The sequence below is a fragment of the Equus asinus genome, chromosome 5 (genome assembly GCF_041296235.1).
Source record: "Equus asinus isolate D_3611 breed Donkey chromosome 5, EquAss-T2T_v2, whole genome shotgun sequence".
In the NCBI taxonomy this organism is placed as follows: domain Eukaryota; kingdom Metazoa; phylum Chordata; class Mammalia; order Perissodactyla; family Equidae; genus Equus; species Equus asinus.
Genome location: NC_091794.1, coordinates 35,106,622 through 35,131,222, shown reverse-complemented (window position 1 = coordinate 35,131,222; position 24,601 = coordinate 35,106,622). Strand labels below are relative to the sequence as shown.

The 24,601-nt window shown below is 42.2% G+C and overlaps 1 protein-coding gene across 21 annotated transcripts in view; it reads left to right on the top strand.

Annotated features, from left to right (window-relative positions):
* Positions 1–4,436, top strand: part of ST6GAL1 (ST6 beta-galactoside alpha-2,6-sialyltransferase 1) — a 113,561-nt gene extending 109,125 nt beyond the window's left edge. For all 21 annotated transcript variants that reach the window (XM_070509249.1, XM_014843357.3, XM_014843358.3 and 18 more), the window contains one exon: positions 1,489–4,436. In XM_070509249.1, the coding sequence (XP_070365350.1) occupies positions 1,489–1,730 (242 nt within the window). In that variant the 3' untranslated portion in view covers positions 1,731–4,436. The remainder of the gene's footprint in view (positions 1–1,488) is intronic.
* The last annotated feature ends 20,165 nt before the right edge of the window (positions 4,437–24,601 follow it).

Sequence of the window (24,601 nt, the reverse complement as noted above, 5' to 3'; positions counted from 1 at the left end):
CCTTATGTGCATGAGAAGGGCAGTGCCTTCCTCTGGGCCCCTGCAGGGCACCACCTGCCCACTGGATGGTCCCAGCCACTCACCGTTGTGTAACTTGCCTGCTCCGCTGCTAGACCGCCGGCTCCTTCAGGGTGGGGACTGTGCTGGATGACTCCTTGTGGGTCTGGCACAGGATAGCCCTGTGCTTAAGTGTTCCTTGAGTCAATGAACAGACAAGTGTTTAATATCAGAGGCACTCCTTATAGAAAGAGGCGGGGGCTCTTTCAATATCACATCTTCTTTGTAACTTTCTCTTCAGTTTTTGGATGGGTGCGTTTGGGGCTCTTTCTGGTGCCCTTCGGAACAGAGGTAGATGGGAGAACATCCTGGGTAACACTCTCCCATTGCTCTATTGCCCGCCTTGCCCATGCTCTTCCCTCCACCACCAATCCTCCCCACTTGCCCATCCCTCATGGCCACAGCCCCTGCCAGGCCCACACCAGTGCTTCCGGGAGGTTTACCTGAGCCCGCTCCCTCCCACAATTTCTGGAAGCACTTCTGATAGCCTTCATCAGTTAGTTGCAGAGGTGTCTTTTCTCCCCCATTGGACCAGGGGCAGCCAGAGGGCAGAGGCAGGGCTTTTCCCATATCCGATTCTTCTGGAACAAAGTTGCTGCTAGCAGTTTACAGTGTTGCTGTCAGAGAGAAGTGCTCGTTCATAAAGATTCCCTATATTTATGGTTGATAAAAGGGGTGTTAGAGCCGTGATCTTATTGCATCCTAACAGTGGCCTACGAGGTAGGAGGAGTGGGCACATCACCTCTTGGGGCATATGAAGAACCTGAGGCCCAGAGAGGGATGTGTCCTGCACAAAATGACTGAGCCAATTGGGGACGAGTGTGGGTGGTGGCAGGAGTCTTCTGTGCTGCCTCCCCGAGAGCACCAACCTGGCCACACCATTGGTAACTGAAATTGTTGTCTCTTGCCTGAATGAGCAGTATCCATCAATACAGACTATGGCATCTCCTGTTCCAACCTTCCCTCCTCCCAGCTGAAGGAAGAGCAGTCTTCCCTCCCCACAGCTTAGCGCCATCTGAGAGCCTCCTCCAGCGTATAAAAGTGCTAGAAAGTACTATCTACCTGTGATGGTTCTGTCTCTTCAGTCACCTTGGCCTCTCTCGTCATATAGCTTATTGACATTGATAAATTCATTGACTGTTTGATGGAGCCCTTCAGTCTGCTGGTGTCAGGGAGGACCTGCCGTGCACCAGGCCCTGGCCTACATGCTGGGGATACAAAAGTGTGTAGCTCGCAATGGCACTGCACCCTGAGGACCAGCCTGCTAGATTGGCTTACCCGAAGAACTCAGAGTGGGAGTCACAGTAATAAATAGGAACTCCAGATAGACATCTCCCCAAACTGGAGGTCATACGCTGTGGCTCACTAGGCAGAACTGTGGAGTCCTGGGGTGGGTTATTGGGCAGGACTCACCTCTGCTCCTCTCTCCAGGCATCATCATCATGATGACGCTGTGTGACCAGGTGGATATTTACGAGTTCCTCCCATCCAAGCGCAAGACTGACGTGTGCTACTACTACCAGAAGTACTTTGACACCGCCTGCACAATGGGTGCCTACCACCCACTCCTCTTTGAGAAGAATATGGTGAAGCACCTCAACCAGGGCACAGATGAGGACATTTACCTGTTTGGAAAAGCCACACTGCCTGGCTTCCGGAGTATTCGTTGCTGAGCAGGGGCTCCCTGGCCAGGTCCCCTCACCCTTCTCCACTGAGCGTTTTACAGCCGGTCTCTTGGCCACGCTAGGCCTGGGAAGACCATATTCCTACACAACTTCATCCTGTACTTTAGGCCTTGTGTCAGCAAGAGCCTAGGGGCTTCAGGAGCCAGGGGTCAAGGGACCAGGTCCAGCCTGCCCTGTAGCTGCAGTACGTGAGCCCAAAGCCTCCTGCACACACGTGTACACACACACCTAGTCCTCCCCTCCGCCCACACAGGTAAACGCAAGATCCACCTTTTGCACCAGGGCTTCCAAAGCTGAGCTGCTTTCCCCACCTGAATGATGTTATCCTCGCACACCAGCACCCTATACTGCTTGAAATCTGCCCTAGACATTGATTTCATATTTTAAAGAAATTCTCCCAGATTATGATCGTGCCTGGTACAGGGTGGCTCTGGGAAGCAAGTAAGTGGTATGGGGCATAGGAAGCATGCTTGATTTCTCCAGAACACAGTTGCTCCCCAGGTCCATGCCCTGGGAGAGGCGATGTTTCTCTCGCTCTGGCTGTTTTGGTTGGTCCCTAGCCTGTGTGCTAAGGAGCAAAGAGTCTTGATGAACTCTGAACGCTCCCCGTATGGAGATGAGAGGTACAGAAAGGTACAGGCTCCATCCTCAAGTTGTACACAGTTCAGTGGGAGAGACAGCGAGGTAAGCTTTGGTGTGCTCAGGGCGCTGGGGACTTGTAGAGAGACTGACTGGCTGTGCTGTCTGTCTGCACTCTCAGGATGGGCCACACACTTACTGTCTCTGTGGGTCATAGAGGGCTTCACAGAGCTAGGGGCAGTGGAGTGGAGTTTAGAGGAAGCGGAGAAACATGTCAAGCAGATTTTGTCTCTGTCATTTGAGTTGTGTTTTTCTTTCTGCCTTTATTACCCATATATATTCTTGAAGATCTGCTTAAACTTACAGCCACAACTTAATTTTTGAGGAAAACCCCTATGCGTGTCTGAGGTAGCAAGTGCAGCCCCATGACAGACACCAGGCAGACCAGATGCCAGCAGCCTGATTTCTCCAGGCTCGGCCTGGCCTGACCCTGTCCTTCCAGCTGGGTTTACACTCTGTGTCCACCTCTTCCTTTTTAATGTCCACCCCCAAAACTCCTCCTGCCATCTTGTTTTTCCCCCTTTAGAGAGCAGTCGGCTCCCTCCCAAATTACTTTTAAGCATTTTCTACTGTAAAAGTATCCTGACCCCATTTCTTGGACCTTCGTGGGCCTTCTCTGGAAAGTCTCTCAGGGAGTGGGCATGTGGTTCCCTAGAACTTAAAGTTGGTCCCGAAGGTCAGAACCTTAGAGATGCTAACTGATTCTCACAGGTGCATCAGATTGCCACACCCTCCACCCCCTCACAGCAGAGGCCCTCCCACTGTGTCTGCAAGCAGGCCTCCTGGATGGTTTGCTAAGCTCTTCCCCCTGTAAAGAATGCACTGGACTGGTCAAGCCCCTGGTGTGGAGAGGGTAAAGGACTTGCTCAAGTCCCAGAGTAATGCTGGAGGGCCAGGGCTCCTAGATGCAGGCTTCTGGACTCCTGAAGCTAACCCATGTGCTCAAGGGCCTCCAATGTTTGCGCTCCAGACCAGCCGTCTGCAAGCTGGACTTCTCATTTGCCGCCAAACCCTTGGCTTACATATGCAGTAGAAAGAGCCCTGGAGTTAGAAGCCCTGGGTTTTCAAGTTGATGTTCTTCTACTTACTAGATTTGGCACCGTGGGCAAGTTCGCCTCTCTGAGCCTCTGTTTCCACATCTGTAAAATGGGAGTGATGAGTCTACCTCTCAGGGCTGTCATGAGGGTTCCGTGCAACAGCCATCCTGATTCTGCACCTGGCTCATGGCAGGTGCTCAGTACATGGTGGTGTCCTTCCTTCGTTCACTAAGGACCTGCTCTGAGCTCACACTGGGCAGGACTCTCCTTTGTGGGAGGCCAGAGAGGGGGCCCTGTCCTCAGGGAATTAACTGTCTTATTGGGAGACAACAACTACCCTGCCTGGGGCACCCAGGAAACCATCCGAGGCAGTGGAGGGTGCAGAATGGGCCCCTTTACCTCCTCCCTGCCTGCAGCTCAGGCCCGATCTGCTTGGGAATGGGCTGAGCACTCGCGCCGCTTACTGCTGCGTGAACTAATCTTTTCCACCTCTCTGGGCCCATGAATTCCTGGCTCTCTTTATGTTCTGATTTGACACATTCATTGCAATCTTTGAATCATGAACATGAGTGCAGAGGAAGGTGGCATTCCATCAGCAGAAGAGAGATGTTGGTTTGGGACCCTGAGACTACACTGGGTAGATGCTAGCTTTTAATTATGATTAATATAAGGGATCAAGTTCATTTGTGTGATTTTAATTCTGTGCTCTCTCTATATGGAAGCTCCAGTAAAATAAGAGGGGTATTGATGGGCTGGTGAGCTGTTTAATATTTGCGACAGATAATTTAAAAATTATGACTGAGAATTGCAGGAAAGCCTATCTCTCTGAAGGGATTTATCTTTAGTAGCCATCTATTCAGCCTATATCATGATATCCTCTAATCCTTCCAACAATCAAATAAGCTATCGATATTGTTTTGGAGTTGGACATCAATCTCAGAAAATTCTAAGATTCTAAGCTAATTCTGAATTACCCAAAGATTATAAACGATTTTAAAATAAATGTGTTTTTTAAAAAGCTTGTCTCTCTCTCCTTACTTGCTAATGGAATGACTGCTGATTGGCAACTCTTGTCTCCAAAGAGGACACAACTGGAATCCTGAATCCCCAGATTCTCCCCACTGGCTCCTCTGGCCTTAGCCCCGCTTCAGTTCTCATGGAGAAGGCATGCTCGCTTATATGTCAGGATAGCATCTTTGAGATATTGACTGGTTTATTGAATTTTCTTCCTTTTGCTCTTGCTTGGACCCCAATAGCTAAGCTGCTGTGCATCCAACACCTCAGGGAAGGGATGCAGTAGGGCAGAAAGCAGAATGAAAGGAAGGTCCTTACTTTGGTTGCCAAAAGCCTAAAACCCTCAAAGGAATGATGTCCCAAGGGAATAGCCAAAATTTTTGGATAAAAATCCTGAGAAGAAGCAAATAAGGAAAGAAAGGATAATTCCTTTTCCCCATGAACTGCTCCCCTCCTGTTAGAGGTTGAATGTGTTTCCCTAGAATTCAGCTGTTGGAGTCCTAACCCCCAGTACCTCCGAGTGGGAACTTATTCGGAAATAGGGTCACTGCAGAGGTAGTTAGTTAAGATGAGGTCATACTGGAATAGGGTGCGTCCCTAATCCCATGTGACTGATGTCCTTATAAAAAGGGGAAATTTGGAGATAGACACACACAAAGGGAGCACTCCATGTGAAGATGAAGGGAGCGATCAGAGTGATGCTTCTACAAGCCGAGGAGCACCAAAGACTGCCAGCAAACCACCAGAAGCTAGGGGGGAGAGGCAAGGAAGACTCTCCTGCACAGCCTTCAGAAGGAGCCAACCCTGCTGACACCTTGATGTCAGATTTCTAGCTTCCAGCATTGTGAGACAATACATTTCTGTTGTTGAAGCCACCCAGTTTTGGTACTTTGTTATGGCAGTGCTAGCAAACGAATATTTCCCCACCCCTGCTTGTAACTCCCCACCTACAACAGAGTGCGCTGGACTGGGGCTGGGAAGATCAGAGGTGTGTGGCTGGCTGAGGACCTGGAGAAAGGGCCCTGTGCCCTGCTCTCTGGCAAAGCTCTGGCAAGGACCTGCAAGTCCTTAGAGGGTGAGGCTTATGATTCGACTCCAGGCAGATGGGACGTCAGGCTGCCTTGAAGAGATCCCATGCCTGGAGAGGCACGGAAGCAGCTGAGTGAACATCCCTCCCAGACGAGATCGTGAATGAGCGAAGCTTGAGTAGTGCTGAGTGGCCAGACTAACACCTGACCCCTGCACCCAAGGCCTCAGCGTTGTAAGTTTCCTGGAACTCAGACGTAATGCCTTATGGACTGAGATTGGGTTTCTGGGAGCTCAAAATAGACGTGCCAGAAAAATAGATTTCCATTAGTTTGGGAACTGAGATTTGTGCTTGCCACACTTACAGTGGCCTTGAATCTCTGTAAGGTCCTTTCAGCAGGTGAGCTGGGTGGGTGGCCTTGGGTGGCACTGCGGCCCTGGGTCTGGGTCTGGAGAGGAGCTTCTGCGACCTCCCCAGGCTGCCTTTCCCCTTGTTCCTACTTTGTTATTTGCTTTTTTTAAGGTATATATATTAGGGGTGAGGGAGAAAAAAGGGGGGCCGGGCTCCTTTTTACCTCACCATCCCTTTGGGAGAGGAAAGACACAAGCCACAAAGGGCAAGACCAATACAGAGAAACTCACTTACTACCTCTCTTCCCCCTTGCCCGCCCCCCCACCCCCACACCCCCACACCCAGTAGCTCTCCTCACTGATGGAAGTGCAACCCTCAGCCTCTTTGTTCTCACAGAATGCACCCCACCCTGGCCCTGTGCTGAGCCTGCCCCAGTACTGGCTCTACAGCCATGAGCAGGAGGGGGAGAAGGGGCACACTGGGACTCTGGGACTGCCACTCCCACCCTATTCCCTTGCCCCCTGCGTGGACTTTCCACTTCCCTTGTGACCCTCAGGGCAGCCTTCCAGGATGTGCTGTGATGTGATGGGGAGTACCTGGTCACTCCAGGGCCACTTTCCACTCTGGCTGGGTGCAGGAACACTCAAACCCAGCAAATTCATCCCTATGGGCTGGGATAATGGCATCAGTTCCAGGAGAAAGGAAAAGGCCTTATCAGCACCCATGACATCTCCCCATATGATGCATTTATGCCTCCACCTGGTCCTTCTCAGTGTTGATTGGAAACAAGTTTATAATGGGAAGAGGAATTCTATTCAGTCCAGCGAGTCCACGGTGAGCACTTACTGTGAGTGGCACTGGGAGACAGAGACGATGACTCACAGTGCATACCCTACAGGAAATGGGAGCCTGGGAGAAAAGGCCTGCCCTGCCTGTGTGTAGTGTTATGGTGCTCAGGTGAGAGAACAGCAATGCTATTTTCTGGAAAGCTAAACCTGAATAGTACAGTTATTGCTCTGAGGCCTGCATTCATAACTGCATAGAAGTAAAACACTCTGTAATGCCAAATATGAAGAAATATGATCATAGAAGGAAAAGCACGATAATGAAGTTATAGAGGAAAGAGATTCACCTTGACAGGGATTTGGGGAGCCTTAATGGGTGACAGTCTTGAGGGATGGGCAGGATTCCCTCATCTTTCTGTAAGTGAAATGCTTCTTCTGGTTATAGAAAGTAATACATATTGTCAAAAGAGCGCAAAATTACAAGGGGGAAAAGTCATTTCCTACACCCTATCATCTAAAGATAATCCCTACTAGCAGTTCCCAATTCTATTTTAAAATACTATATATTTTTTATCCAATTAGATTATATTCTTTTTTTTAATTTAAAAATACATTATAAAAATGCCTCCAGATCATTAAGGACCTCTTTGGACATATGCTTTGTAATGGTTGCGCAATATTCTATCATGAGGATGTGTTACAATTTCTACAGTTTTCTCCAGAGTTGGACATAGAGTTTCTTTATGCTCGTTTTGCCCCAAATAATCATCTCTGATTGCATTCTGAGGTGGGAGGTGGGTAGGATGGTAATCTTCTCCTTCTCATTGTGGCTGGAAGACTCAGAATCACCTTAGAGGAACTTCTGGGACAGTCTTAGAGGATCAGAAAAGACAGACGAGCAAATAAACCAAAGGCAGGATTATAAGATTGCTAGAAACTTTGTGACTTTTTCTGGTTTATTATTTTGTTATTCCTTCCTGTTTCTCCATAGAAATTAGAAGTAAAAACCTAGAAAAAGAAGAATCTGTATTAGTTATATATAACTATCTAATAAATGGTCTCAAAACTTAGCAGCTCAAAACAACAGTAAACATTTATTATTTCACAGTGTCTATGAGTCAGGAATCGGGGAGTAGCTTAGCTGGGTGCTTCCAGCTTGGGGTCTCTCAGAGACTGCAGTCAAGACGGCAGCCAGGGCCACAGCCTTGTGAGAGCTTGAGTGGGGCTGGGTGGTCTACTTTCAAGATGGCTCTCTGACATGGCTGGCTAGTTCCTGCCAGCTTATGGCAGGAAGCCTCAGTTCTTTGCCACATGAACCTTTCCATAGGACTCCTGAAGGGTCCTCATGAAATGGTGGCTGGCTTCCCCTAAAGGAAGTGATCCAAGTGAGAGCAAAGTGGAAGCTACAAGTTCTTTGTGACCTAAGCTCAGCAGTCATACACTGGCATTTTTTCAGTATTCTGTTGGTTACACAGATCAGCATTGTTCAGTGTGGGAAGGGATTACATTAGGACATGAGCACCAGGAGGTGGGATCACTGGGGGTCATTTTGAAGGCCGGCTACTACAATCTGCTCTGTTGACCCAATGGTACGCATCCCTGACACATGCAAAATATACTCACTGCCTCCCAATCCCATCCCCCCAGCTCCCCACCCCCTACAAGTTTCATTCCTTTAAAATATCAGCTTGAAGTCCAGAATTTCATCATCTAAGTCGGATAGAGGTATGGAGAAGGCTCCTCAGGTATAGAGTCTGAGATAAAACTTCTCTCTGTCTGAGGACGTGTGAGCTAAAGAGACAAGTCATCTGCCTTCCACATACCCAACTTATCATTGTGGTACAGGCACAGAATAACTACTGCAGACACTCCAGTTCGAAAAGGCGGAAAACAGAAGGCAACACAGAGATGTCCATGGCGATTCTGAAGTTCCAGCAGAACACACATTGGCAGTTCCTTGATTAGGACTCAAGGCCTGGGAATAATCCTCTATGTCTCTTTGCTTTGTCTTTTGGGTTATTGATTCTACCTTGAGTTTTCTTTCTTTTCCATGAAAAAGCCACGTGTCTGCAGCCACAATCTAACTGTAGATTGATGTCAATTCTTCTTTGAATGTTTGGTAGAATTCACCAGTGAAACCATCTGGTCCTGGGCTTTTCTTTGTTGAGAGGTTTTTGATTACTGATTCAATCTCCTTACTCATTATTGATCTGTTCAGATTTTCTATTTCTTCATGATTCTGTCTTGGTAGTTGTCTGTTTCTAGGAATTTATCTATTTCTTCTAGGTTATTCAATTTGTTGGCATATAATTGTTCATAGCTGTCTCTTACAATCTTTTATATTTCTGTGGTATCAGTTGTAGCGTCTCCTCTTTCACTTATAATTTTATTTATTTGGATCCTGTCTTTTTTTCTTGGTTAGTCTAGCTGAAGATTTGTCAATTTTGTTTATCTTTTCAAAGAACCAACTTACTTTTGTTAATATTTTCTGTTCTCTTTCTACTCTCTATTACATTTATTTCTGTTCTAATCTTTATTATTTCCTTCCTTCTGATAATTTGGGGCTTAGTTTGTTCTTCTTCTTTTCCTAGTTCCTTTAGGTGTTGAGATTTTTCATTTGAGATCTTTCTTTTTTCTTGATTTATGCATTTATCACTATAAAATTCCCTATTAGAACTGATTTTGCTGCATCCCATAAGTTTTGGGGTATTGTGTTTCCATTTTCATTTGTCTCGAGATTTTTTTAATTTTTGTTTTGATTTCTTCTTTGATCCATTGGTTGTTCAGGAGTGTATTATTTAATTTCCATATATTTGTGAATTTTCCAGCTTTCCTCCTTTACTGATTTCTAGTTTCATACCATTGTGTTCAAAAAAGTTACTCGATAACATTTCTATTTTCTTGAATTTTTTGAGACTTGTTTTGTGGCTTAAATATAAGCAGTCCTAGAAAATGTGCCATGTGCTCTTGAGAAGAATGTATTTTGTTGCTGTTGGGTGGAATGTTCTGTATATGTCTGTTACGTCCATTTGGTCTATATTATTGTTCAAATCCAATGTTTCAATATATTTAATTCTCTGTCTGGATGATCTATCAATCATTGTTGAGAATGGGGTATTAAAGCTCTCAACTAATATTATATTGCTGTTTATGTCTCCTTTTAGTTCTCTTAGTATTTGCTTTATATGTTTAGGAATTCTGATGTTGGGTACATAAATATTTACAATTGTTATATCTTCTTGATAAATTGACCCCTTTATCATTATATAATGACCTTCTTTGTCTCTTTGGACCATTTTTAGCTTAAAATCTATTTTCGTTGATATAAGTATAGCTACCTCTGCTTTCTTTTGGTTACCATTTGTTTGAAATATCTTTTTCCATCCCTTCACTGTCAGTCTGTGTGTGTCCTTAAAGCTAAAGTTAGTGTCTGTAGCCAGCATATCATTGGATCCTGTTTTTTTAATCTCTTCAGCCATTTTATGTCTTTTAATTGGAGAATTTAATCCATTTATGTTTAAAATAATTATTGATATGTAAGGGCTTACTATTGCCATTTTGTTGTTTTCTGACTTTTGTATATGCTTTTTTCCTTGCTTCCTCTTTTGCTTCCTCCCTCTGTGATTTGATGAATTTTTGTGGTGGTACACTTTGACTCCTTTATCACAATCTTTTGCATATCTACTACAGGTTCCTTTGTGGTTACCATGAGGCTTACATAAAATATCTTATATTTAAAACATCCTATTTTAAGCTGCTAACAACTTAGTTTCAATAGCATAAAAAATTTTATACTTCTCCCTCCACCACATTTTAGGTTATTGATGTTACAATTTACATCTTTTTTTATATTGGTTATCCAATAACAAATTATTGTGGTTGTGGTTATTTTTAACACATTGGTTTTTTAACTTTTAGACTACAATTGTTAAGTAAATTACACACCACCGTTACAATATTAGAGAATTTGACTTTGACTATATATTTACATTAATAGTGAGTTTTACACATTCATGTTTTTCTGATGTTAATTAGCATTCTTTTATTTCAGCTTGAAGAACACTCGTTAGCATTTCTTATAAGGCAGGTCTAATGGTGATAAACTCCTTCAACTTTTGTTTGTTGAAGGTGATAAACTCCTTCAATTTTTATTTCATTTCTGAAGGACAGCTTTGCTGGGTTCAGCATTATTAGTTGACAGGTTTTTTTCTTCCAATGTTTTGACTGTATCATCCCACTATTTTCTTTTGGAAAGTTTCTGTTGAGGAACATGCTTATCATCTTATGGGGGGGGCTCCCCTGTGTGTGATAAGTTGCTTTTCTCTGGCTGCTTTAAAAATTCTCTCTTCATCTTTGACTTTTGACAATTTAATTACAATATGTCTCAGGGTAGTCATATTTTAAAAATGGAGAGGAATCTGTCTTTCTACGCTTATCATGCTCTTAGCAAAGACTGCCAGGCAAAGTTAACTAAGACTAGTATCATTTTTTGGAAGCCTTGAGTCCACATAAAAAAGAACTCAGTGAAAAAGAGAAATACATCCAGAAAATGTGCCATATTTTACTTTTATTTCAGTAACACAATTATTACATGTTCACAGTAGAAAAATACAAAAATACAGATAATAGAAAAAGAAAAACATGTTTTGTTTTATTTCCTTCTAGATCAAAATTTGCCACATCTTTATTAAGGGGGAGCTAAATCAGCTCCTGTTATTAAATGTTATCTTTTCTATCACTTCCTCTGCACAGTGAAAGTAGCACAACAAAATCCACAATACTCCTAGAATTTTACTTTTATGCAGCTTGGACTAGGAAATTAGTGTTGGGGGTACATCGACTCTTTCTCGCATTCCAAAAAATTAACAGCTTTATTGAGGTAGAATTGACATAAAATGAACTGCACATATTTAAAGTGACAATTTGACAGGTTTTGACTCATGTATACACCTGTGACCCTGTCACCACAACCAAGATAATGAACATATCTATCACCTCCTAAAGTTGTTTCTTCATTTCCCTTCATAGTTCCTTCCTTCCGTCTCTCCCTGATCCTCCCTGTCCCCAGGTACTTTGAGTTTCCTACATTATAGATTAGCTCACATTGTCTAGAATTTTATATAAATTGAACTATATAGTTTGGGCCCTGTATCTATATCAGTTAGGATTCAAACAAAAAGCAGAACCAGTGGAGATGGGGGTGGAAACACACACACACACACACACACACACACACACACATTTTAAAGATATTTGTTAAAGGGAATTGCTTTATGCAATTGTGTGGGCTGATGAAGCAGTGTCTTTAAGGCTATGTCTCCACAACTGATGATGGAGCTTGAAGTCCACAGGGCAGGAAATCAGGAAGGGAAGATCACAAGCAGGCTGGAACCAAAAAGCATGGGCTGAAACTCACAAGCATGACCTAGAACCCCAGGACCATGAGCTGGAACCCTACAAGGACAGATTGAAACTCTTTTCCCTTCTTGTTGCCTCTGATCTTGGTAATGAAGGTATCCTGCAGAAGTCAGGGCCCTTTGTCTGAAGCCAAACACATACCTTGCCCCAAAGTCAGGAAAACCGGAGGATCTGGGGAAGGTAGAGGAATTACAGGCCCAGATGCTGCTTCACACCAACACAGAGTCAGCAGATCAGCAACAATGTGTGTCAGCTACAAAATGGCTGCTGCCTCCCTGTAACCCTCCAAAATTTAAAAATAATCTCCCTGGTGGCCCACCCTAACCAGAAACATGCAGGAAAGAAAAATTCTTGGACATATAGTTCAGACTAGCCAAGTTAACACATTACAAAAGCTGTTGCATGCTCTTTTTGGTCTGGCTTCTTTTACTTGGCATAATTATTTTGAGATTCATCCATGCTGTTATATGTATTAATAGTTTATTCTTTTTTACTTCATTCCATTTTATGAATAGTAGCATTTCATTGTATAAATATGCCATAATTTGTATAACAATTATCTCTGTTGATGAATATTTGGATTGTTTCCAGTTTGGGGCTATTATAAATAAAGATGCTATGACCATGCACATACAAATCTTTCATTTCTCTAAGGTAAATATATAGAGTAAAATATGACCTAGATCATATGATAGGTATATATTTAGCTTTTTAAGAACTACCATATTGTTTCCTAAAGTGGTTGTACTATTTTACATTCCAAGCAACAGGGTATGAAAGTCTTAGTTCCTCTGCATCCTTGCCAACATTTGGTAGAATGAGTAATTTTAGACATTATAATAGGAGTATAGTGTTATTTCGATTTTAATTTGCATTTCCCAGATGACAAATAATGTTCATTGTCTTTTTGTGTGCTTATTTACCATCTGCTTATTTTCCTTGGTGAAGAATCTTTTCAAATAATTTGTCCATTTTGGACAAATTGTTTGTTATATTATTGAGTTTTAAGCGTTCTTTATATATTCTGAATACAAGTCTTTTATCAGTACTTGTGATTTAGAAATATTTTTTCCCAATCCGTGGTCTGTTTTTTTTTTTTTTTTGTGAGGATGATTCGCCCTGAGCTAACATCTGTTGCCAAGCTTTCTCTCTTTGCTTGAGGAAGATTAGCCCTGAACTAACATCTGTGCCAATCTTCCTCTATTTTATGTGGGATGCCACCACAGTGTGGCTTGACAAGTAGTGTTAGGTCCATGCCTGGGATCCAAACCTGTGAATCCCAGGCTGCTGAAGCAGCATGTGGGAACTTAACCACTACACCACCAGGCCAGCTTCTGTGGTCTGTGTTTTTCATTCTCTTAACAGTGTCTCCTGAAGAGCAGACATTTTAAATTTTGATGAAGTCCAATATATCAATTTATTCTTTTATGGATCATGTTTTTGGTCTTATAGCTAAGCTATTTTTGCATAATCCAAGGTTATAAAGCTTTTGTGTTTTCTTCTAAAAGTTTTACAGTTTCAGGTTTTACATTTAGGTCAATGGTCCATTTTAGGTTAATTTTTTACATTGGTGCAATGTATAGATAAAAGTTCATGTTTTGCATATGGATATCAATTGTTCCAGCATGATTTGTTGAAAGGAACATTTTCCACCGAATAATCTTTGCACCTTTGCCAAAAAAATCAGTTGACCATACATGTGTGAATCTATTTCTAGACTATTTTGTTCCATTGGTCTATTTGTGTATCTGGATTCCAATTCCATACTGTCATGATTACTGTATTTTTAATTTGTAGTTTTTTTCAAAATTGTTTTGAGTATCTTAAATCCTTTGTATTTCCGTATAAATTTTAAAACGAGCTTGTCAATATTTACAAAAAAGCCTGCTAGATTTGGACTGAGATTGCAGTGAATTTATAGATCATTTTTGGGAGAACTGACATCTCAACAATATCAAGTCTTCCAATCCATGAACACAATGTATTTCTCCACTTATTTAAGTCTTCTTTAATTTCTCTCATTAATGTTTTGTAGTTTGCAGGGCATAAGTCTTACAAATCTTTTGTCAGATTTATCCCTAAAGATTTAATATTTTTATGCTCTTATAAATTTTTAAAATTTCAATTTCTGAATCTTTGTTGCTAATATGTAGAAATAAATCATATTTTGCATATTGTATTCTGTGATCCTGATAAATTTACTTGCAGGAGCTTTATTGTAGATTCTTTGGGATTTTTTACAAAGGAATTATGTCATCTGTGAAAAAAAGACAGTTTCTTCTTGCAGTTTTTTGGTGAGAAATCTGCTGTCATCATTTTCTTTGTTCCTCTGTGTGTAATGTGTCTTTTTTTCTTTTACTGTTTTTAAGATTTTTCTCTTTATCACTAATTTTGAATAATTTGATTATGATATGCCTTAGTGGAATTTTCTTTATGTTTCTTATGCTTGGGGTTATTTGAGCCTCTTGGATATGTGTGTTTATAGTTTTAATCAAGTCTAGAAAATTTTTGGCCAGTATTTCCTCAAAGATATTTTTCTCCTCTTCTCTCTTTTCTGCTTTGGAGATGCTAATGACATGAATGGTAGGTTGCTTAATGCTGTTACATAGCTGCCTGATGCTCTTTTAAATTTTTTTAAAATTCTTTTTTGTTGTTTTATTTTGGATAGTTTCTAGTGTTACATCTTCAAGTCACTAATCTTTTCTTCTGTAATGTCAAATCTGCCATTAATCCTATCCAGAGTATTTTTCGTCTGAGACATTGCAGTTTTCATCTTTCCTCTACCTTCTCAAATATATAAAATACAGTCGTGGCAATTGCTTTAATATTCTTGTTTGCTAATAATATCAACTGTGTTATTTCTGGGTCAGTTTTGGTTGATTTTCCTCTTCATTATGGGTAGCAATTTACTGCCTCTTTGCATGCCTGGTAATTTTTGATTGGATGCCAGGTCTTATAAATATTTTCTTTTTGGGTCCTAGATATTTTTCTAGTCTGATAAGTATTCTTGAGCTTTGCTCTGGAATGCAATTAAGCTTCCTAGTAACCATTTGTTCTTTTAGGTACTGCTTCTAAGCTTTTTATTTCTTATTCCTCAAGCATCACTGTTCTTTGTTATCTGATTTCCAATGTCTTCAAATCTATTATTTCACATTTTTTTTCTAGTTCTTTCATTGTTTCATGCAAGAAGGTAAATTGAGTCTCTTTTACTCTATCTTGGCCAGAAATTGAAGTATCTCCTTATTAAAAGCTGAAGTGAATGAACATGTTACAGGAGTTTTACTTAAGCTAAATCTGGGTTCATTCAACCACTAGGCTCTGTCTCAGAGACTGGAGAACGGATCTGATGGGCCTCTATTTGCCTCATTGATAGAGAGTCTCCAGAAAAGGGCATCAGCTGAAGGGGAGGGGACAGAGCTGAGGTGAGCCTGCCAGGCTCAAGTTCAAGGAGCCACAGCAGGAGGGGATGGGGATGCTGATTGTTCCATGGCCCTGTCCTATGGACTAGGAAGAAAGGACTATAGTGAAAGTATGGGGAAATCCTATAAGTTCAGGTCCCCTGAAATAGGTATGGGATATTGAAAACTCAGTGTGGCGTGAGCAGTCTGCGGTCCCAGTAATAGCGAATGTGGTGGTAAGGAGAGGCAGTAAGAATGGCTGGTGCCTGGCATTGGTGCTTATACAAGAAAAAAAAGAGGAGGAGGAAAGTGATCTTGTCATGAGGACAGGATCACTGCAGACCAATGTGTCTCTCAGTCTCATTTGGGTAGAGATTTGATGGGGCTGGAGCTTCAATTAAAGAGCCAAGGTCAAAGCATGAAGCAAGAGTTGGGGAAGAAAAATGGCTTCTGACATAGAAGTCCCATATGTGGTGTGTGTGCACACATATACACACAGGGCAGCAAGGAGGTGGATCAGGGAGCAACATGACAGTGGGAGCTCCCAAGTTGCTTTGAGCAACTGAATTTTTAAAGTCTTTAGGCTACAAAAGTGACCCAGTCTTCCCAGACATGAGATCTGGTCTGTCTGTGGTGATGAGGTCTCTCTTTGCCTCTAATGATAACATCTCTGTTCTGGGACTCTGTTCTGGACAGGTGGGCCTGTCCAGCTGAATAAACAGGGAGGACGGAAGGCTCAGGTCCTGGCATCGCCCAAAGCTCTAACTGTGCTTCCTCAGATGTTTGTTTTTACCTCTTGCCAAAGAAAGATCGAAAGAACCTTTAAAATAAATGGGGGAAAGTTACATAAAGTTCTTTATCAGGAAGCTCTGAAAACCACTTGCCAAAGATCTATCCAGAGGCACGATTAGATGAATGGAAAAGCCTAGTTGTAGGCACAGACATGAAAATGGTTGAGAGTCTGTTAAACTCTGCAGCTCAGGTCAAGACAAAGGCTGTGAGCCTTCATTAATCTCTGTGAAAGTAGATCAAAAGGGAAATATCTGCTGGGTCTTTACATGAATACCTCTTTTCCAAATGGGAAATATCCCATTCTTGGAACATATTGCATAGGGAAAGTGTGTGGCCCTGGGCAGCACTGAGTAATAAAGTACTGAGTAATAAAGTAATGTTTAACTGATAGTTCTAGGTGAAAGCAAAAACACAGAGTAGCCCTGAATAGCCAATTTTGCAATAAAATAATCCAACTGTAGTAGATTATAATGCTCCAGGCAGTGCTTACCCAGAGAGAGAGTTAGAGGCTTGGCATGTGGTGACCATGCTGATCTCACTGTCTGATATACTTGGCCAGCAGTTAGTAATCTCAGCTTTTTTCCCTTTAGTTTCTCTCATGTGAGTTATTTCTCATCAGACCATGGTAGATTCCATCAGAAGTCACACACAGCAGTATGGAAGGACAGCTGGAAGGACGCCAGCACTGCCAGCCCACTACTCAAGAGTGGTAACACTTTCTAAATTTATCATTACATTGAAGTTTCTACTATTGCCTAACTCAGCAATCTTCACTTAGGACACATTCTCTAGTCTAGACCTAAACTTAATTTTAAACTCTTGGAATCTAGTGCCTACTAATCCTGCCAACTATCTCTTTCCATCCTCTTCTTTCAGCACTTTTAAAAAATATTAAATTAGTCCTTTTCTCCATCTATATCCATTCACCCATTCACTCATTCATTCAACTGATAAATGTTGGTGTACAGATATTGTGCCCAGTTCTGGTGTCACATGACAGAGTTACAAAGATAATAATGACAACAATAATGACAAGGAGAGTGATGTCACCAAATGGAGACATAGGAAATCCCGGCCTCAGTCCTCACACAAAGACCAATAACTAGACAGCTAGCTATGAACAAAAATAGCTCTTGGAGAGCTCTGGAGTCCACTTAAGAAATTTTAGCAACATAGTGGAACAAAAAACCTGAGAATAACTGAAAAAGAAGAGAAGAACATAGCTTCATTTTGCCTACATCATCCCATCCCTCAAGCTGGCATTGCTTAGTGCCAAGAGGGAACTTCACAGCTAGAAATAGTTCCCCCAGCCATGGAGGAAGAGTGGGGTGAGAAACCAGCTTCTCCAGATGTTTGGGACAGCACACGAAGGATCTGCTTCAATTTCACTCCACCTAGACAGGAAGCTGAAACATACGGAGATGGGCTATGAACAAAAAGAAAAGCAGGGACTACTAATAATAGCCATTCAGCAAGAGTGATTGTGATTCACAGTGACCTGCTCTAGAGAGAAACTCAGCAGCTTTCACCCCTGAAGAAGGAACCAATGGCTAGCGCAGCTGCCACAGATCCTTTGCATATTTCACCAGCTCTCATCCTACAGGTTCACTGATGCCAGCCACCTGAGTCCCTTCCTGCTCCATTGCCCCTGCCCCGTGCTCTGCCAGAGCCTGGGAACCACACTGGCAGCCAGCTCAGGGCTCTGAGGCTGAACCAGTGCAAAACACCAGCCTAGACCCCTGCAGCTGACCCCCACTGCTGTGCATGGGCTCAGAGCTAGCACCTCCAGCTGTTCACTTGTACACTGCTGGCCTGACATCTATTATGGCCTTCACTGCAGTGGACACACCAGAGGGAGATTGTGCGGCCACAGGAGAACATGCCAACAGCCAGGGCCCCCACAGCTGCATGTGGGCCTAGATCAGGCCCTGTCTTCTGCCACTGGCCTGGACCACTGTAGCAAGGCCCTCCAGCTGTGTATCTGCATACCCCCAACCCAACTCCAATCACTGGCCTCCACTGCAGTACACAACCCAGGGGGAGATTGTGAAATGGCCCAGTTAGGGGAGCAAAAAGAGAAAAGAATGAAAAGACCCTATGAGACTTATGGGACACCATCAAGAGAAATAATGTATGCATCATTGGAATCCCAGAAGGAGAAGAAGGGAAAAAAGGGTAGAAAGCTTATTTTCAGAAATAATGTCTGAGAATTTCTGAAACCTGGGAAGAGATTTGGACATCCAAGTTCATGAAGCTAATAGATCACCTCCAAATTTCAATCCAAAGAGAGCTTCTTCAAGACACATTATAATAAAACTGTATAAAATCAAAGACAAGGAGAGAATTTTCAAAGAAACAAGAGAAAAAAATTTCTCTCATACAAGAGTACCCCCATAAGGCTATCAGCGGATTTCTCAGTAGAGAGCTTTCAGGCCAGAAGAGAATGGGATGATATATTCAAAGAGCTGAAAGAAAGAAACTGCCAACCAAGAATATTTTACCCCACAAAATTGTCCTTCAGAAATGGAGAGATAATGACTTTCCCTAATGAACAAAAGCTAAATGAATTCATCACCGCTTAAACTACTTTACAAGAAATCCTGAAAGGAGTTCTTCAAACTGAAGTGAAAGGAAGCTAATTAGTAACATGAAAACATACAACACACTGGTAAAGACAAACATACAGTCAGATTCAGAATACTCTAATACTGTAATATGGTGGTGTGTTGACGAAACTCTAGTATAAGGGTTAAAGAACAAAAGTACTGAAAATAGCTATAGCTACAACAATTTGTTAATGAATATACAAGATAAATAAATGTAAATCGTGATTAAAAACATAAAAGCAGGGAGTAAAAGGGTAGTGTTTCTGTATGTGATTGAAGTTAAAGTTCTTATCAGCGTAAAATAGACTGTTATACATATAAAATGTTTTATATAAGCCACAGGAACCATAAAGCAATAACTTACAGTAGAATCACAAAAGATAAAGAGAAGGGAATCAAAGCATACTATAAAAGAAAGTCATCAATTCATAAAGGCAGATAGCACGAGAGGAACAAAGGACAGAGAACTATAAAACAGCCAGAAAACAATAAGATGGCATTAGTAAGTTGTAACCTATCAGTAATTGCTCTAAATGTAAATGATTGAATTCTTCAGTCAAAAGACATCAAGTGGCTGGATGGGTTAAAAAGACAAGAACCAACTGTATGCTGCCTGTACTCAATGGGAAAAGTTTAGTCTCTTCAGTAAAAGGTCTTAGGAAAACTGTATAAACACATGCAGACGAATGAAATTGTGCCCCTATCTCATACCACTCACAAAAATTAACTCAAAATAGATTACAGACTTAAACATAAGAACTAAAACCATAAAACCCTAGAAGAAAACAGATGGAAAAATCTCCTTCACACTGGTCTTGGCAACAATTTTTTGGATGTGACACCAAAAGCACAAGCAACAAAAGCAAAAATTAATAAGTGGGACTACATCAAACTAAAAAGCTCCTGCATAGCAAAAGAAGCAACACAATGAAAAGGCAATGTACAGAATGGGAGAAAATATTTGCAAATCATATATCTGATAAGGGATTAATATTCCAAAATACATAAAGAAGTCATACAACTCAATGGCAAAAAACCTAACAGTTCAATTAAAAAATGGGCAGAAGAAAGAGGAACTGAATAGACATTTTCCCAAAGAAAACATACAAATGGCCAACTGGTACATGAAAAGATGCTCGACATCACTAATTATCAGGGAAATGCAAATCTAAACCACAAAGAGATTATCATCCTACACTTGTTAGAGTGTCTATCATCAAAAAGACAAGAGATAAGTGTCAGTGAGGATGCAGAGAAAATGGAACGCTTGCACACTGTTGATGGGAATGTAAATTGTGCAATCACTAAGGAAAACAGTATGAAGTTTCCTCAAAAAATTAAAATGAGACCTACCATATGATACAGCAATAGGACTTCTGGGAATGAAAGGGAATGAAAACAGGATCTTGAAGAGACATCTTCACTCCCATGTTCATTGCAACATTATTCACAATAGCCAAGACACGAAAACAACCCAAGTGTCCTTCAAAAGATGAATGGTTAAAGATGTGGTATATATATAGAATGTGATATTATTCAGCCATGAGAAAGAAGGAAATCCTGCCATTTGAGACAAGATGGATGAACCTTGAGGGCACTATGCTAAGTGAAATAAGTCAGATCCAGAAAGATAAATACTGTATGATATCACTTATATGTGGAATTTTAAAAACCTGAACTCATAGAAACAGAGAGTACAGAGGTGGTTGCCAGGGGCTGGGAGGTGTGAGAAATGGGCAGGTGTTTGTGAAGGGGTACACACTTCTAGTTATAAGAAGAAGTTCTGGGGATCTAATGTACAGCATAGTGATTACAGTTAATAATACTGTGTTATATACTTGAAAGTTGCTAAGAGAGTAGATCTTAAATGTTCTCACCACAAAAAAGAAATGGTAATTAGAAGTGATGAAAGTTTTAGCTAATGCTATGCTCTTAATCATTTTGCAATATGTAAGTGGATCAAATCGACACGTTGTACAGCTTAAACTTACACAATGTTATGTGTCAATTACATCTCAATAAAGCTGGGGAAAAGACCCAACAATGACAAACCCTTGTACAACACTTGCCACATCCCAGGAACATTTCTATGTATTTAACACATTAAATGTTAATCCTTACAATAACTTTATGAGAGGGTACTGTTATTATTCCCATTGTACAGATAAGGAAATATGATTAATAAGACAAGATCCCTGCTTTCAAAGGCATTTTTGGCTTAGTTAAGTAGTCAAATTACATGTTCACAAAAGAGTGAAGTTAACATTGTTAGGTCGCCTAAATATCAACAAAAGCTTGCAAAAGTAATGGCATAAGATGGTTTCATATAGGACAAGGGAGCGTGTTTTGCATCACTTAGATTCTCCCAAAATCAGTCTCTGAATTAAGGATTGGCTGGTTGTGACTGATTAAGAAAGTGCTGCCTAAGGCAATCAGTAAGGAATAGACCCAAGATAGGAAAGAGGAAGGAGCAGCAAAGGGGCACTTCCAGGTGAAGTTCCAGCTTCAGCCTGATCCCATAAAGAATGCTGGAGTGTAAATTGCACCTGAGAGTTTGTCCTGTCTAGAAGCAGGGAACCGAGCTTTTGAAGCCCCCACCAGTCAGTCATTGACTAATGAGGTTCCCTGTGGCCGGGAGAATGTAAAACTCCAGTTACTTTGGGTCTGACAATCAAGTGGTGGAAGTGGTGGAACAGGTGAAGCAGCTCCATTGCCAAGATCAAGCCTCTTAAGGTTTCAGGATTAAGCCACTTGCAGTAAAGCATACGGAAGCTGGGGGATGGCTGCACAGAACTGGTAAAAGAGGTCTGAGAGGATCTGAGGGTGGGTACTTACAGGATCTGCTCGATCTGCCTCTTGTACCTCACAGATGAGCTTGCCTCTCTCATTAAGTTCCCTCCATCCAGTCACAGTTTCTTCAAAATTCTGCTGGTTAAAGTTTCTGGGGGAAAACTTACGAGAGGTATGTTAATGAGATAAGTCACAGCCCTCACTACTGCAGTTGGTCCTGAGATTGTAACTAATCATTTGTCATTTTCTTCCTCTACCACCCTTTCTAGATTCCCCTTGCCCTTGGCTACCACTTCTGCTAGTCTTGGTGGTTAGCCTGGTGAGATGGTCCAGATCTTCAGCCCTGGGGGTCTGAGCTACTGTTTACCATGCCTTTATCAGGCCATGGCTCTGTAACTACCCATTCACACTTAATACTGGCCAGGGGAGTAGCAGGGAATGTCCCCGTGAACCTCCTGAGCACCAAACATCTCCCTACCCACCTCAGTATGTAGCAAAGCTCTACCTCCTCATGATGACCAGGGCCAATTCCCTCAATTGTATGGTAACTCATTTCTGTGTCTTTTGGTCTACTTACACTAGCCAGGTGGCAGCCACAGCTTTAAGTTTAATGGGATTCTTACGTGTCCCCTGGTAGAAGCATATGTATACTGGGAACTGGGACATTTAGACCCACAGAACCTAAGTTCGTGGGGACAAGAAGTACAAATTCTTCAAGTGGGAGTGATGATAAGTGGGGCCACTTCCAACTTCTACCAGTCGATGGCCAAACTCATATGTTCTACCTATTGATTACACAGGACCCAACCCTAACAGGGTATCACCTCCAAGCTGGTACCTTAATTGTATCTTTAAGAGGCTGATTCAACCCTCTGTTAGGCCAGCAGCTCCTGGATGATGTAGTATGTGGTAGGACCGGTGGGTCCCATGGTCTGTGTCCATGGCCCCACATCTAAGGCATTGTTATGCAGTGTTTCATGCTGTTAACTCAGATGCTCTGTGAGCCCTTAGATAGTGATCTGAGGCCTGTGGGGAGGAAAGGCAAACCCATTCCTGGAATATACATCAATCCCAGTCAGAAGGAAATGTTTCCCTTTTCAGAGTGGACAGGGTCCAAGGTAATCAACTTCCCACCAAGTTACTGATTATTCTACTTGAGGGCTGATATCATATTTGGACTAAGTGTTGTTTCTGTTGCTGATAGGTCGGACATTCAAGAATGTGAGCAGTTAGATCCACCTTGGTGAGAGGGAGCCCGTAGGCCGATAAATAGTATCTTCATCTCTGCCATCATTACTGCTATGTTTATGGTTCTATTGCACTATTGCACAAACACTGGGATGGCCAAGAACAGAGGTAAGCTGACATCCATTGGAAGAGTCACTCTGTCCAGCTGGTTTCTTAATGACTCCTTTGTGTGGATGCTTACTGGTGGTCATTAAACAAGTGGTAAAAAGATGCTTATATTTTGAGCTCACTTTCATAGGTTCATCTATATGCTTCATCTCTAGACTGCTTCATTTCTGATTTTATAATCTTTCTCCTTCTAGGCCCCTAACCATGGAGCCAAGCCATTCACTACTGTTCATGAGTCTATTTATACTTATCCTTTCCAAGGCCACTTCTCCACACAAGGTAGATGGTTGATTTTTGGTTAATACCAACATATCTGACAACCCATGAGTCAGGCCTGGTTATTTTCCTCCTCTGTCATTTGGCCAAAGGAAACTCCCCCATGAGGTCATGGTTGTTAGCAGAGAAGTATTGGTGCATTGGTCATGAGTGATGAGTGAGGACCGGGCCACCTGTTCATGAGATTACTTGTGCCCTCTGGACCAGCTCCAGCTGCATCCAGAATACACTACTTCTGTCACACGATGGCTTGCTGCTGGGCCTGCCTGACATTATGACTTGGTGGTTCTGACAGCTCTCAGCTCAGGATGGGCAGCTCTGATCCCAGAGTTACTTGATTTCCTAAGATCAGATGGTCTATCTCTATCAGGGCTCAGAATCATACCAGGAGTTGTTTTTTTGAATAGTGTATAATTCTATGCTGCAAATGGCATGACTTTTCTCTCTTCAATGTGTCAAGGACACTCAGTGATAATGATGAAATTCTACAGTAGTTATAATTACGATTTCCCTTGCATCTCTTAAGTGCTGAAGGTATTGAACAAGTTAATGCTGTCCCTTCTACCTGTGTCCTGTCTCAGTTAATCATGGGTAAAAGATTTAGTAACTGCAATGCTACAGCATGCGAGGGCTTAGTAACACTAGGCATGGAGTCATTTCCGTTTGGCCAGTGTATGGTCCAACTCCAGAATCTCATCCTCAGATTGTGCTTTCTAGGACAATTTCTGGTACCAGCTGTCTTAAATTGAGTTCTCTCAGAATCAGATCCTGAGTCAAGGATTCAGGTGCTAGTGATTTAATTGGGAAGAAACTAGTAAGGGAGTGGGAGAAGCAGGTTAGGGAAGGAGAATAGGCTAAGCAAAGCTGCAATTTCTGGTAAAGTATCAGCTTCAACCTGAATTTGTAGAGACTTTGGAGAGTAATTGACTCCTCATAGTTTGTTTCACAGCAAAGGAGCTGTGTGGGGGAGTAGAAGGTAGATATAAAACACCCAGGCACCCCCAGCTCTCAGTAAGTTAGCCCCATTGCCTAGGAGAGAAAGCCTCTGAAGGTCACAGGTGTTGGCTGTTAGCTGCCAAGCATGTAGCAGCTGGGGGATGGAGGTACATACTGGTAAAGAGGGTCTGGGCAGGGCACCCTTATGCCTGCTCTGAAGTGATACAGGAATAAATGCTCTGAGTTCAGAGAATCAAGAGATAACAAGTCAGATGGAATGGTCAGAGAAGGCTCCCTGGATGAGGTCAGACCTCAAGTAGACTTATTGAGAGGTAGTGGACATGTGACTTCAATAATTGTATGAACACAGGCCTCACAGTTATCTTTAGTGGGGCTGTCAGTAGTGACTGGAACACAAAAGGGACTGAGGGAAG